Source organism: Erythranthe guttata, chromosome 8 (assembly GCF_056151865.1).
Source record: "Erythranthe guttata isolate IM_541 chromosome 8, IM_541, whole genome shotgun sequence".
NCBI classification, from domain to species: domain Eukaryota; kingdom Viridiplantae; phylum Streptophyta; class Magnoliopsida; order Lamiales; family Phrymaceae; genus Erythranthe; species Erythranthe guttata.
This window is the reverse complement of record NC_142540.1, coordinates 25,372,139-25,386,997: the sequence shown is the minus strand read 5'-3', so window position 1 is coordinate 25,386,997 and position 14,859 is coordinate 25,372,139. Positions and strand designations below refer to the sequence as shown.

General features: G+C 35.6%; 3 protein-coding genes across 3 annotated transcripts; 1 reads left to right on the top strand and 2 right to left on the bottom strand.

Annotated features, from left to right (window-relative positions):
- Positions 1–110: 110 nt before the first annotated feature.
- LOC148768918 (protein HEAT INTOLERANT 4-like) lies at positions 111–3,920 on the bottom strand (the record flags this gene model as incomplete). Its single annotated transcript, XM_088821381.1, has 12 exons — positions 111–466; positions 629–757; positions 851–898; positions 981–1,043; positions 1,138–1,176; positions 1,337–1,436; positions 1,488–1,537; positions 2,153–2,211; positions 2,579–2,642; positions 2,828–2,881; positions 3,002–3,040; positions 3,669–3,920. Coding segments are annotated over 12 exons (945 nt in total), but the record flags the coding sequence as incomplete, so codon positions are not given.
- A 2,529-nt stretch (positions 3,921–6,449) lies between these two features.
- On the top strand, positions 6,450–8,209 carry LOC105965055 (alkane hydroxylase MAH1). The gene has a single exon (XM_012989564.2). The coding sequence runs from the start codon at positions 6,492–6,494 to the stop codon at positions 8,046–8,048; it is 1,557 nt and encodes a 518-aa protein (XP_012845018.2). The 5' UTR covers positions 6,450–6,491; the 3' UTR covers positions 8,049–8,209.
- A 118-nt stretch (positions 8,210–8,327) lies between these two features.
- Positions 8,328–13,800, bottom strand: ABCF5 (general control non-repressible 5). Its single transcript, XM_012989752.2, has 9 exons — positions 12,449–13,800; positions 11,883–12,224; positions 11,490–11,630; positions 11,095–11,274; positions 10,862–11,017; positions 9,962–10,063; positions 9,717–9,845; positions 9,219–9,323; positions 8,328–8,756 (listed from the first exon to the last, which is right to left on the bottom strand). The coding sequence occupies exons 1-9, from the start codon at positions 13,352–13,354 to the stop codon at positions 8,661–8,663; spliced, it is 2,157 nt and encodes a 718-aa protein (XP_012845206.2). The 5' UTR covers positions 13,355–13,800; the 3' UTR covers positions 8,328–8,660.
- Between the last annotated feature and the right edge of the window lie 1,059 nt (positions 13,801–14,859).

The window sequence follows — 14,859 nt, the reverse complement described above, 5'->3', positions numbered from 1 at the left end:
TACAAGTTAACTTATGATTTTCCTTTCCCAAATCGACCATAAAATTTGGAAGGGAATACATTCTAAACGGAATGTATCATTAAAAATCAAAATAATAAAAATAAAAATAGTAAAAGCAAGAACAAAATATGAAATAATTCAATGAACTCACACAGCTCGTGAATTCAGTCAATTGTACTACAAAACTGGCGATTCATACGAATAATACAAAACCTCATTACCCTCTTTTTAACCTTATAACCTCTTCAAGTTTTTACATGTTCTAAGAAAAGAAAGAAACCCAATAATCTGTTCTCGAACTCTCGGCATTGTACTGCTCCTCAATTTCTCGAGCTAAGAATTCCAACACCAAAGCATAGTAGACGATAACGAGTGATGACCAATAGTTGCTCTTCTTTACTACAAAAAATTAGTCCACTCACATAATCTTGTCAGCCTTCCCATAGTATCTGTTTATGAAGGATGACTGCAAATACACACAATTAAGTATTTAGTATTTTCTTCTTTACATTATTCGAGTGTTGTCATCTCGTATTTCGTTCTAAATAGTTAGTTACTGGCCATTGTATTGACTAATGAGCGATATATATATATATATATATTAGCACTAAGAATGAGAATACTTTACCTTGACGCCTGATACATCGGGTGCATTGGGAGAAGCGACAGGATAAAATTTGTAGAACTTCATGCTCTCATAAGCAGCCTTGGTTTGCTCACTCATTTCAGCCAGTGCCTTCTTACGGGCTTCCCTTGCCTATACAGAAAGAAGGCTCACAGTTTAAGATAAGACGATAAATAGAGAAAATCAACTAGCTAGAATATATTCCACCATAGTTGAAAAAAGTACCTCGCGGTTGGCCTTTTTAGCTTCTCGAACTTTCTCCTTCACAAAATCCTACATAAATTCTTTTGTTAATATCCAGAAAACAATGAAATAGGGAGTAGAAAAGTGAAAACATTGAATCGTGCAGATTTACCTTGAAGGGTTCTTTTTGGTCGGCAGATAACTCCTCTTCTTCGATAAGTTTATCGGTGAACTCCTGAATAAAAATTTATCATTTTAAAATAAGCTCCCAGTAATGATTTGTGGGTATGCTAAAAACACTATTACGAAGAACATAAATTTCAGCATACCTCTAGTTCATCTAGTTCCCAGTCAAACTCACAGAAAACCTGGAGGGCAAATTTGAAATTAAGTTAGTCGTGTAACGATGGTTAAGTATCTTTCTGAAGTGATCTGACAATTCTTGTGAATGTTGAGGAAAAAGTTCAATATGTAAACTGGCTAAGCTTTCATGCTATATACAAATTAGTATCACAAGTATGATCTTACTGGCTGGGGATCTATTGGAAAAAGGATCGGCACCACCGTGCTCTGTTCAGTTTCATCTTCTTGGAAAGGATGGTAGAAATCTGCCAAAAGATGACAAGTACAATCACATTAATACTGTGCAGCCAAACCACAAGGAACTGAGCAGCCAAACCATTTTGTTGGATCCAAAATCTTATCAGAAGGAGGAAAAGGGGATACCACCTGTTAACAAAAACGATATCAATGAAACAAGAAAAATTATTCTATACTAGAAAAATCCACAATCAAGAAAGAAGGATTAACAAGAAAACAGAGAACACTATAATAAACACAATCTAAAATAACCTCCACTTATGACATCAAAGAAGACAATTAATACACCACGAATTAGACAATAACAACACCCAACAGCATAATTGAAATAGTTCACATATTTAAATCTTTTACAATAACACAAACCGACACAAATCAAACATGAAATCTATGAAAAGCTTGATATGTAAGTTCATACTGCTTTCTGACATTTTACAATTTTATTTCGTTAAAACAAACACAGGATGGCCCCTCTATTTGAAGCACAAACAATATTAAAAGCAACTTCAAGATGTGAAAAAAAACAGTTGGTTCCACTATTTGCACAGAAACTACACCAAAACACACAATTATACACTTGCAGCAGAGGTAACAGAAAATGTAAAACACTTCACACATATCACTGAAGCCTTGCATATACATATAACCAAATATGATCAACCACACAACTTTATAACAATGAAAGAATAAATGACCACATCATAAAAAATGTCTTTATATTTGGAAAAAGTTTTAAGGACTTACAGCTACCACGACAGGGATCATTGTAACTTTTGCGTGACCCTGGAAAGAGACCAATTGAGCTGCAGAAATAATGGTAGGTTAGTTTAAGTAAAACAATAAAGTTAACATAAAAATCTGAAAGAGACAGTAGCAAGAAAGATGTTAATACATAAGCATTTTTTTATGAAAAAACATTAAGAAATTTAAGAAGTTAATCTTGAACCGAAGCAAGAATTATGTTCAGCACAAAAGGAAACAATGGTTAAGCATGACAAACAATCAAATCGATGGATTAGAGGCTAGAGCCAAAAGTTGAACTCCAGCTACAGAAACTCATAGGATAAAGTACAGATATATATTCATTCTCATACATAAAATACGCAACATTAATTGCCTATAACATTTTCAAACACAAAAAGGCGGATCCATGCAATAATGGTTACTTACGCTCTGTGCAGCCAAAGAGGTAGACCTTCTTATTATATAACTCTCCACCTTCTTCAAATGCCTCCTGCCAAAGTCCTCAAGCAATGTTAGCACAAAAGGTTCCCTACCTCTTCAGTTTTTTTCTTTTTATTTATACAAACACTCTAGTGTTGGTAAACTATGATTCACCATAGAATATAATAAAGAACAGCCCATCAACAAATTTCATAGGTTAAAATAGAAAGAGAGATCAAGATATAGCCAACTCACTTCCAAATTAGAGAAGTCCCATTTGTATTGATATACCATGTCCAACTGATCCCACTGCCAATGAAAAACCACCAACAAAAAGGAACAAAAAACATCAAACATATGATCATTAAAACAACGAGATAAAAAAAAAACGAGGCTGCCAAAATTTCAACAACAAAAGCATGTTTTCACCTCCGTTCCAACTGGAAAAACCTGCTGCCAGAGATCCTCCTGCACAAAAAAAAAATAGTGCATATAAGAATTAAGGCATATTAAGAGTGTCGAAGAATCTTCAAATTCGATAACACCGAAACAGCACACATATGCAATAAAATCACCACATGTAGAGTTAACCTTCATCATTCAAAAATAAATTAACACCAGTAAGCAAGATAAACAGTAATTCGAAAGCCAACAATAACACTTGACCTAGAATATATTCTGTTAGAGAATATTATATTATAGAACTCTTGTAATATTAGGATTCTAGTATGATTCGGTTACCTAGATTAGTTAGGATTTAGTTACCTAGTCAAACTCTATTACCTTACAATATTTCTCTATACAATATTTCTCTATATATATTCCATGTAATCAACCCATAACACACAATAAAATCACCAGATGTAGAGTTAACCTTCTTCGTTCAAAAATAAATTAACACCAGTAAGCAAGATAAATAGTAATTCGAAAGCCAACAATAATACTTGACCTAGAATATATTCAGATAGATTATAAAAATCCATTGCACTAGTCTGGATAAAATTTCAATTTAGGACCAATTAAAAAACCTTCAAAAAATCATTAAAATTAAACATCAATGCCTGAAAATCATACGCTAGAATAAGAGAAGTTATACCAAATTACGCTTCTCCTCAAAGTACTCCGTCTCCGTTTCAGGCTTCGAAACCTTAGCTCGCTTAGGTTTTCTCCCGTCGGCTGCTTTGTTGCTTGCCTTCGGCTCGGCTTTCCCCTTCTTCTTCTTCTTCACCTCCACGTGATTCTCTTCAGCCGGCTCGTTTATCGGCTCCTCAGGCGCCGGCTCGTCTATCGGCTCCTCAGGCGCCGGCTCGTCTATCGTTTTTTCTTCTTTTTTGGGGTAATGTGCATATATTATATTATATTATTATTATTTATTTATATTTGGAATTTCGATGAATAAGTAGACCTAATTTTTAATTTGGGAATTCCCCGGAAAAAAAGGAAATATAATATACAAGTTAACTTATGATTTTCCTTTCCCAAATCGACCATAAAATTTGGAAATAAGAAGACATGACCTTAATAAAGGATATATTTAGAAAATTACCAAAAACATTAGGGAATTAATATTACCTATAAGTCCAAAATATATATTTTTTTTGATATATATCATTAGGAGTGTTCATTCGATAAAATCATACTGAACCACATACCGGAATTTCGCTAAATCATAATTTCGGTACTTCAAATTTATTCGGTTTTTTCGGTCTAGTACTGGTAAAACCGAATATGCATTTTTTTTTAATTCTAAAAAAGGTAAAAAAAAAATACTAAAACTAGTTAATTCTTGAATTTGATATCAAATTTTAATAACCGGCCCTAAAAACAAAACGTGATTATCAATAGAAGCTAATTTATAATAATGAAATAAATTGTCAATCTAAAAGTATTTTATAATTTGTTATAACCTTAATGGATTTAGAATAAATAAATAAATATTTATTAAATATTACGGTATTTGGTACGGTACAACATATTGGGCATCAATATTATATATCGTACATCATATTCGGTTTGGTATTTGGCACGTACCGAATTTTCGGTTCGGTTCGGTTTGATTTGGTCGATTTATCGGCTGAGTGAACACCCTTAAATATAATCGGTTTGTTAACATGACTAATCAAACTTGGACACATGAAATTTTCATCCGATCATAAACTTCGGCTCAAATATGAGCCCGATTCGAAGAAAAAAATATGATAAAATATGTACAAAAAAGTCAAGATAATATACTCGTGTTCGAATTTTGTTTCGCTCGAAGCTAGATTTCTTATTTAACTAAATTCAAAAACACATAACTTTAAAACCTCGATAAAATTTTGAATAATCATTCGTTTGGCTCTACTCGACTAGTTTACATATACACCCCCTGGACCCTGGATAAAATTTAGGGTTAAATACAAAAACACCCCTGTACTACACATAAATACAAAAACTCCCCTGCTATTATATTTTTTCCAAAATCTGACGAAAATACCCCTGCTAAACCTATAAATATAAAAGTTTGTTTGAGCCATTTTCCACTATATTTTTTAATATTTTCGGTCAATTTTACTTGGGAAATTTTTATTTTTTTATTTTTTCGTTCAAAACAGTTAATTACTTAGATTTTTTTAAATTTTCTAAATAAAAACCTTTTATTTTTGTCATTTTGAATTTCTTCATTTTTTCCTTAAATGTCTTCCGATAGTTCAAATTCTCAACAATAATAGGATTGTAAAGATGTTTGTAATCTTCGGATGTTTGAACTACCGGAAGACATTTAAGAAAAAAAAATGAAGAAACTCAAAATGATAAAAATAAAAGGTTTTATTTAGAAAATAAAAAAAAAATGTAAGCAATTAGATATTTTGGAAAAAAAAGTATAAATACTAAAATTTTCAACCTAAAATTGACTGAAAATGGTAAAATATATAGTGGAAAATGGCTCAAACTATATATATATATATATATATATATATATATATATATATATATATATATATATATATATATATATATATATATATATATTATGCTTGAGTAGGGGTATTTTCGTCATTTTTTGGAAAAAAATGCAATGTGAGGGAGTTTTTGTATTTATGTGTAGTATAGGGGGTAAATGATATAAAGTCCACAGTACAGGGGTATTTTTGTATTTAACCCTAAAATTTGTACCTCCATTTTTGCCTATTATGTGATATATCGGCTTGAGTTACATGTTTATTTCAAATTATAATTAAAAATAACTTTCATTAAGAAATCAGAATTGGCATTTCAAATATGTAGTACGAGAACCTCAACTACTTAACGTTTCGAATATGTTTGCATGAAAATATACAAAAAAAATTATATATCATAAAAACCTATATATGTTTATATAACATATTCATAAATATATCCTCATACTTTTAATATTTACACATTTCCCCCAAAACTCTCATATCCCCATTTTTAGGATACGCCGTTTACTGTTTCCGTGTATCACCGTTTCTGTGTCCGTGCTATATAGATTTAAACCAATTATACTGCCATACTTCATTCCTTCGTTGATTAATTGAATTGTATGATATTTAGTTTAGGAGGTGACAATATAATTCCATACAATTATATATATATATATATATATATATATATATATATATATATATATATATATATATATATATATATATCCGCCATTACTGACTATTTTCCAGCTGGGAAGTAGACAAAGTTTACAAGTAAGAAAGCATGGAAATTTAATTACATAAATCCATACAAAATTTAATTTCTACATAATCCAATCCTTTCACCTTCCACCAGAAATCCTTAACTGCGTAACTCCAAAAATAAATATATATATATATATATATATATATATATATATATATATATATATATATATATATGTATACACACACACACACACAGTATACACTGACACACAACACACACATTAATGGGGTTTGAAGTTATTCTTGCAGCGGTGTGGTTTTTCGCCCTGTGGTTATGGCGGAACAAGAAGCGTATAGCATGGAACTGGCCGCTGATCGGAATGCTGCCGGCGCTCCTCCACCACGTCGGCCGTATCCACGACGGCTGCACGGAGATTCTCCGACGTACCCGCCGCGGCACCTTCCACTTCAAGGGGCCCTGGTTTTCCGGCATGGAGATTCTCGGCACAGTCAACCCAGCCAACGTGCACTACATCATGAGCGCCAACTTCCATAACTTCCCGAAAGGCCCGAAATTCCGGGAGATCTTCGACGTTCTCGGCGATGGAATATTCAACTCCGACGCCGACTCGTGGCGGCACCAGCGCCGTGCCGCCAGGGGTTTTCTCAGCCACCGCCGCTTCCACCGCTTTCTGGTGAAAATCAGCCGCGACAAGGTGGCGTACGGGCTTGTCCCGGTTCTTGAAATGGCGTCGAAAGAAAACTGGGTTTTGGATTTGCAGGATATTTTCCAACGGCTGACATTCGATACGACTTGTGCTTTAGTTACCGGTTTCGATCCAGGCTGTCTCTCCGTCGATTTGCCGGAGGTTCCTTTTTCGAAAGCGATGGATGACGTGGAGGAAGCTATTTTCTTGAGACACGTGCTCCCTGAAAAAATATGGAAGATGCTGAGGTGGCTTAGAGTTGGTTCCGAGAGAAAAATGAGTGACGGTTCGAAGATTCTCGATGATGTCATCGGCAAATACATCACGAAGAAACGCGATGAACTGAGAGACGGAAAGAAGAAGAAATTCATAGAAGATGAAAATGAAGATGGTGATGGTGATGATTTGCTAACAAGTTACATCAACGGTGGAGATTCGATCTCCCAAACCCTAGATCCGATCCAAACCGCTGATGAGGATAAGTTCTTGAGAGACACAATCTTGAATCTCATGATTGCCGGGCGCGACACTACTAGCTCGGCTCTAACATGGTTCACGTGGCTCGTTTCGACTCATCGAGAAGTCGAGAGGAAGATTCTAGAAGAGCTGAAATCGGTTATTAGTGATCAAGATCCGTCAGAGGGCGAATTTCCGAGGGTTTTCAAGGTCGAAGAGATCACAAACAAAGCGGTTTACTTGCATGGTGCACTCTGCGAGGCGTTGAGACTGTATCCGCCGGTGCCCTTCCAGCACAAGGAACCGAATCAACCGGATATACTACCGAGCGGGCACTACGTGCACCCGGAGATGAAGGTGATGTTCTTTTTGTACGCGATGGGGAGAATGGAGTCGGTTTGGGGGAAAGATTGCTTGGAGTTCAAGCCGGAGAGGTGGATTACCGAGCGCGGCTCGATTAAGCACGAGCCGTCGTACAAGTTCCTAGCGTTCAATGCGGGGCCGAGGACTTGTTTGGGGAAGGAAGTGGCGTTCGTTCAAATGAAAATGGTGGCGGCAACCATCATTTACAATTATCGGGTTCGAGTCGTTGACGGGCATCGGGTGGAGCCGAATTGTTCGGTGATTCTATATATGAGGGATGGATTGAAGGTTAGGGTTTCTAAGAGGATGGCTTAGTGTTTGAAAGATGGAAATTTGATTTATTGGGTTTTTTTTTTCTTTTTTCATTTTTAATGTTTTTCATTAGTTATTTCTTGTTTTATTTTATATATGTATGGGGACTAAGTTGTAATTGTTTATGTTTGAATTTTGATAAAGAATACCTAATTTAGCCTTGATTGTGTTCTTTTGTACCACCTTAAGCCGGAGCCAGCATCGGGCCAAAGGGGGTCATGACCCCTCCTCATTTCTCAAATATTATTTTATATAAAAATATATAAATTCAATGCATTTTGGCCCGCAAACTTTAAATTCTAGCTCTGCTAGTGACCTTACGGGGAGCTATGAACAAGCTATTATTCTTCAGACCAAACATAAAGTAATGATTAAAAGTCCTAGAATAAATATATGTGACATTGATGACGTCATATTTGTTCAATGTTACATCACCTTCAAGACAGCTTATAAAACCAGAGCTGCTGATTTTCTAACAAAGGGCACCTCTATAACTGTTGTTTATACTTTATATATACAAAGACAGATTAATTAAACAAACTATCCACAACATTCAAACATTTCCTTATTCTTTTTTTTTTATTACATAAATCATAGGTAGCTTCAAAGAAATCTTCAGTTCCATCTCTTCGAATTCTTCGATGATTTCGATTTCTGTTTAGCCGCTTGAAACGCCTGCACCTTCTGTTTCTTCCTAACTTCCCTCTCCGCCTAATTCAAATACATACATATTTGTTCAAAAATAGTTAACCAAGGACCTATAAATAAATAATAATAAACTCCACTGAAGGTAAAAAAGAAAAAATTAAAATGTAATGCGGTTTCAAATTTAGTGGAATCTTCTAGACTATGTGGAAAATTCTCCATTAAGTACCCGATTTACCACATTCTAGCTCCACATTTTAAAACAAGATGATCATAAGATGTGTCTCTTGGCTTGAAAATATCAAACTGTGGTGCATCTGAAACTGCATTCTTGCACAAAACGAGTACAAACTAGAGAACATTCCACGGAATTTAGAAGATTATCTTTAATTTGACACCATAAGGACGCACGTGTAAGAAGATTCACAGTTGCGGGGATGATTGTAATTACCCAAATATAAAGAGTTTTTTCGTAATTAAACCTTACCTCAGGGGTGGTCTTAATTTACCACAAAAAAAAGGTTTTACCTTTGACATCTTGGATTTAGCTTTTGTTTTTGGGTTCTTCTCGTCAAGTTCGGCCTCCCTTTCGAGCTCCCTTTCCCTTGCTTCTAGATTCTTCTCCAAATAATACTGTAAAAAATAAAATAATATTTAAATATTCTTCACTTGATTAAAAATCCGAGCCCATTTCAAACATAAACCTCGTCCGCTTGATAAATCTTGACAAAGCTTGATAATATTATCTAGACCTATCCGGCCAAACGAGGCCTCAATAGAATCAAAACCGGGTTTTATGATTTTTCTGTCGCTCATGATAATGTAATAAATAATCATCTTATGTTTGGAATTTGCGATTTTATGCAACAATAGGGGTTGAGTAAAATTCGAGTCCGTTATTTAATATAAACCTCAATCACTTGATAAAACTTTGACAAACGTTGACTATATTATCTATCGGATCCTATCGTAATTGCCAAACGAGGGAGTATATAAATAATAAAAAAACTCGTTTACGATACTTACATTGTAATCCCCAGCATAATCCTGTAGAACACCGTCTTTTACTTCCAAGACTCGATTCACAATTTGCTTTATGAAGTATCTGTCGTGGGAAACTGTGATAACCGTGCCTTCGTACTCGTTTATCGCCTCCTAATAAAATTACAATTAAATTTTTTTTGCAAATCATTACAAACTTATTGCCATATTGTAAAGGAGCTACTGAAGAAGGAAATATGAGGAATAAATCAAAAAAAAAAAAAAAAAACCTCGAGCATCTCTTTTGTAGGTATGTCCAAATGATTGGTTGGCTCGTCCAATACGAGCAGAGTCGAAGGCTTCACCATGAACTTGCAAAACGCAAGTCGAGCCTGCAAAATACAATAAAAAAATGGTGGAGCAATTTTATATCCTTCATAAGCGCGCGCGCGCACACCCATATACATATATATCAACTTCAAACTGTCAATTTATAAGTTGGGCAAATTACGGCCAACCCCCTGGGGTAAGATCAAATTACGAGAAAACCCCTCTTGTTTGGGTAATTACAACCACCCCTTCAACTATGTATTGTCTTACGGAAAAACCCATCATTCAGTAGGTAAATTTGACACTGCAAGGGTAGACGTGTACGACAATACGTAATTGAGGGGTGGTTGTAATTGCCCAGACAAGAGGGGTTTTTTCGTAATTTGACCTCAACGCGGGGGGTGACTGTAATTTGCCCTTCATAAGTTTGATGTGTTTGCAAGAAAAAAACTTTACTTTGTAGGTTATTTTTCTGAAATACCCCGAAATGCCCGTTATAGATTCGATTTAGATAAAAATTAACAACGGCACAAATGTCCAATGCAGCTTTAATAAGCCAAAAAAAAAGTCGTTGCATAGAAGCTTTTGAAATTATAGCTTATTTAAAGAGAAGCAAAAACTAAAGCTACATTGCAAAGCTTTCGACCAGAAAATCACTTGTGGAAGCCAAATGCTCCATGGCAAAATCGAAATTCTACCAAACAGTTGAGCAAAGAAAATTAATAAAAAAAACGATTTTTCAAAATTATATTGGAGATTTATATGTTGAAACAGTGTAATAACAACAGAACATCCGATAATAAACTAGCAAAACTTTGTAATACGAGAAAGAAATGTGCGAAAGATTCATCGGTATATACCTTCTCACCGCCACTTAGAAACGAAACTTTTCGGTCGAGCAGATCAGTCTTGAAATTACAACGGCCTAATAAACCCTTGATGTCGTCAAGTCTCCAATCCTCTGCTACTTCCGCCACAGTTTCCAACACCGTTTTATCCAAATCGAGCGCTTCTGCCTGAAAACATAAACACAAATTTCCAATAAAATATATATATTAAGAAAAAAAAAGAATCAGAAATCGAGAGAGAGTACCTGATTCTGCTCGAAATAGTTCGGTAATACATTGTGGTCCCCGACGAGAACCTCACCGCCACCTGGCGCTTCCATGCCCATAATCAGTTTAAGCAATGTACTTTTCCCACAGCCGTTTGGACCAAGAATCGCGATTTTCTCTCCCCTTTCAATCGTCAAATTTGCATTCTTGAATAAAACCTGATCGAAAACAAACAAAAAAAACATTCTTTATATAAAAAATATTTTAATGCATATTCGAGTTCTCTGTTTTTTTTTTCAATCTGACCTTTAGTTGCAATGCAAATTAAAAATCGCGACTTGCAAAAGCAAATACAAAGACTGCACGAAATTGTAATCTTGATTCTTATTTATGCATCGAACAAATTTAATTTTTTATTAAATAAATTGATTACCTCATCCTCGTAACCAAACTGAAGACCTTTAACTGTCACAACAGATCGACCACTTCTTCCACGCTCTGGAAACCTAATCTTCATTTGCTTCCGGAAGAAAGGTTTCTCCACTTGTTCCTCATCCTGTAGTTTTTCCAGCTTCTGTTGCCCCCATAAATTTAAAATAATGATTACAAAAAAAAGGTCCACAAACCGATAAAAATGGTATCTTTCTACGTTATACAACAAAAAAAAAAAAAAACATCATATATAATGTAATCAAAGCAAGAATATCAAGAAACGAGGAAACATCGAGCACTTAACTCATCTGCAAATTTAATTCAAAGAACTAAAAATCATCGAAAATATATATATATTTTTTAATAAATCACAAATAGATATGAAAGACGGAACCTTTTCAGCGGTCGAAGCACGACCGGAATTTGCTCCGGCGCTTAACCTACTTATAAGCCCTCTCGTGTGTCCAATCTCCTTCTGTTGTTTTTCCCACGCAGCGAGTTGAGATTCGACCCATGCAGCTTTAGCAAGTATAAACTCGGAGTAATTTCCTTCGTAAGTTCTCGAAACTCCCATATCAGTTTCGACGATTTTCGTGCACAGTTGATCAAGAAAAGCCCGATCGTGGGATATAATAACCATCGGCACATCTTGCTTGTTCAAATAACCCTCTAGCCACTCGATCGTATCGAGATCAAGGTGATTTGTCGGCTCATCCAAAAGCAACAAATCAAGATCCTGCAAATAGTAAATAATCCGAATCGTTCACATTACGCAATTTCGATATCATGTAGACTAACGATAACAAGAACTCGCCACACCCCACAAATTCATACATAACATCACACACAAACATAATCTTGATATCTTTGACCGAACTAATCGAAACATATTCATAACAAAACATATAGTTTTCGACCTCCAAATACACAAACGAATCGAACGAACAATTTGGTTAATACCTGCAGAAGAATCTTCCCAAGTGACATCCTCATTTGCCACCCACCGCTAAACGAAGCAACGAGCCTATCGGCATCTTCGGGTGAAAAACCGAGCTCGGGCATTAACTTGCTGATTTTCATATCAACTTCATCCAAATCAACAGCTTGAGCTCTCCTCTGCAGCAAATCAAATTCATCAAGCAATCTCCCCATAAGATCCAAATCATCGACCGATTTCTCGATCGCCTTTTGCACCCTTTCGAGCCTCTGCGCGACGTCCATTTCTTCCTTGAATGCGTTCAAGAACTCTTCTTTAACTGTCCTAGTGGAGACAACCTCGAATTCTTGGCTCAAGAAGGCAATTTTCATGTTGTTTTTGGCCTTGATTACGTTGCCCGAATCGGGTTCTTCCAAACCGGCGATGATTCTCAATTGGGTTGTTTTCCCGGCGCCGTTTACACCGACTAGCCCGACTTTTTCGCCTTTTTTCACCTCCCAGGTGATGTTCTTCAGCACGGTGGTGCCTTTGTAAGTTTTGGTTACGTTTTCCAGCCTCACGCCGGAGGAAATGGAGGAGGCGCCGGTGGAGTTCTTTTTGCTGCCGCGCTTGTAGTTGTCGGATGGGTCGGAGTTGTTGGCGGAGAAGAGGGATTCAATGTCTTCTTCTTCGTCTCCGGCGGCGGTGGTGGTGGTGGTGGAGGTGGATGATTCGGTGGCGACGGCTTGTAATTTGGTGGAGGAGATTCGAGGTGGGTGTTTGAATAGGGTGGGGTGGATGACGGCGGTTTTGAGGGAGGAGGATGTGGTGGTGGTTAAGGAGCGGTGGTGGGGGCGGAGGGCGGCGGGGAAAGAGTGGGAAAGTGGGGTTGTGCCGGCGAGGAAAGTTGAGCGTAGGTCCATGAATTGGATTTTCGAGGCTAAATCCATTTCTCTTTTTTCTTCACTTGTTCTAGAGAGAGAAAGAGAGAGAGAGAGAGAGTATCAATTATCAAACACTCTGTGGGGAAACACAGAGCGGACAGAGTCTCTGCTTTCTCTTCTTCGCCTCCCTCACTTCTGTGCGAGAAGATGATGGATAGGGGTGAGAGAGAGAAAGAGGGGTTTTGGGGGTATAATTGTCTTTTTCTCCTAAAGGAAAATGAAGCAATGGAAATAATAATAAATGGTGTATATATTACCAAATAAATAAAATTTAAAAATAGATTTCTTATTCGAGATTTCTCTTCTTTTTTTTATTAATTTTTTTTTAAGTTTTTCTTGGGGTTGTATTTAAAAAGGTAAATTACGATCTCCCCTGAGTTATGGTTAAATTACGAAAACCTCCCTCTTGTTTGGGTAATTACAAATGTATTATCTTACGAAAAATCACCTCCAGAGGTAAATTTAGGGATTTTAAATCGTTAAAACCGAACCGAAATTTCGGTAGGCCAACATTTCATACCGTTTACCGAAATGAATATACGATTTGATTAGGTAATAACCGAATTACATAAATTTTATGTAAAAATATTTTAAAGGATGGGTGGCTGTAATTACCCAAACAAAAAAGGTTTTTTCGTAATTTGGTCATACCTAAGGGGGTGACCGTAATTTGGGCTATTTAAAATGACTAATCAACTTTTAACCATGGATAACTAGTTTGATATTTTCAATTTTGTTAATCATTATAAACTTTTTTTTATTTAGATTTTCTTTTTCCTTTACAAATGACTTGTACGTACAGATGTGCACTGGATAAATTCAGTTTCACGCAATAGTCGTCTGCAAATTACACGAAAGATGTAAAATGCATTGAGTAAGCTATGTCCGACCAGCTCGATCTATAAAATGTTGAAAACCCGAAAATGGAACACTACATAGAATAAGCTTAGATATACTACATAGAACATTGTTAAGAAAATGGATTGTTACAAGAATAATTAGTTTGTATTATCAGTGCAAAATCGTTAGATTTACGCAGGAATACATATGATTCGAACCCTAAACTTCGATCATCATAGTATATATACTTGGTATAGCTCTTTAAAATGAAATTAAATAATATTTTGATTAAACAAACAATTAATTGAAAGCAATTAGTAGTATTTTGATTATAATAATAAGTGAATAAATAAAAAACTCATGACTCAATTTTAAAAATTATGTGGACAATGTGAATTGCTATAGGGATAAAGTGTTTTGTGGTGCATAATCCATTCAAACAAACTTTGAAAAAATGATTTGGTTCTCTCATTTTGCGCCACGTGTACAAGAAGATTTCAAGATAGTGCATCAACCACACGCATACATATTCGAGATGTTATATATACACATACTATACGTATATATACACGTGTATAATACCTTCACCTCAAACGGAGTTAGTGAAGGAGAAAGATGAAGAAAAATGAATGATGTGAATTGTAAAAATATGTCAAATTGTTACAAAATTC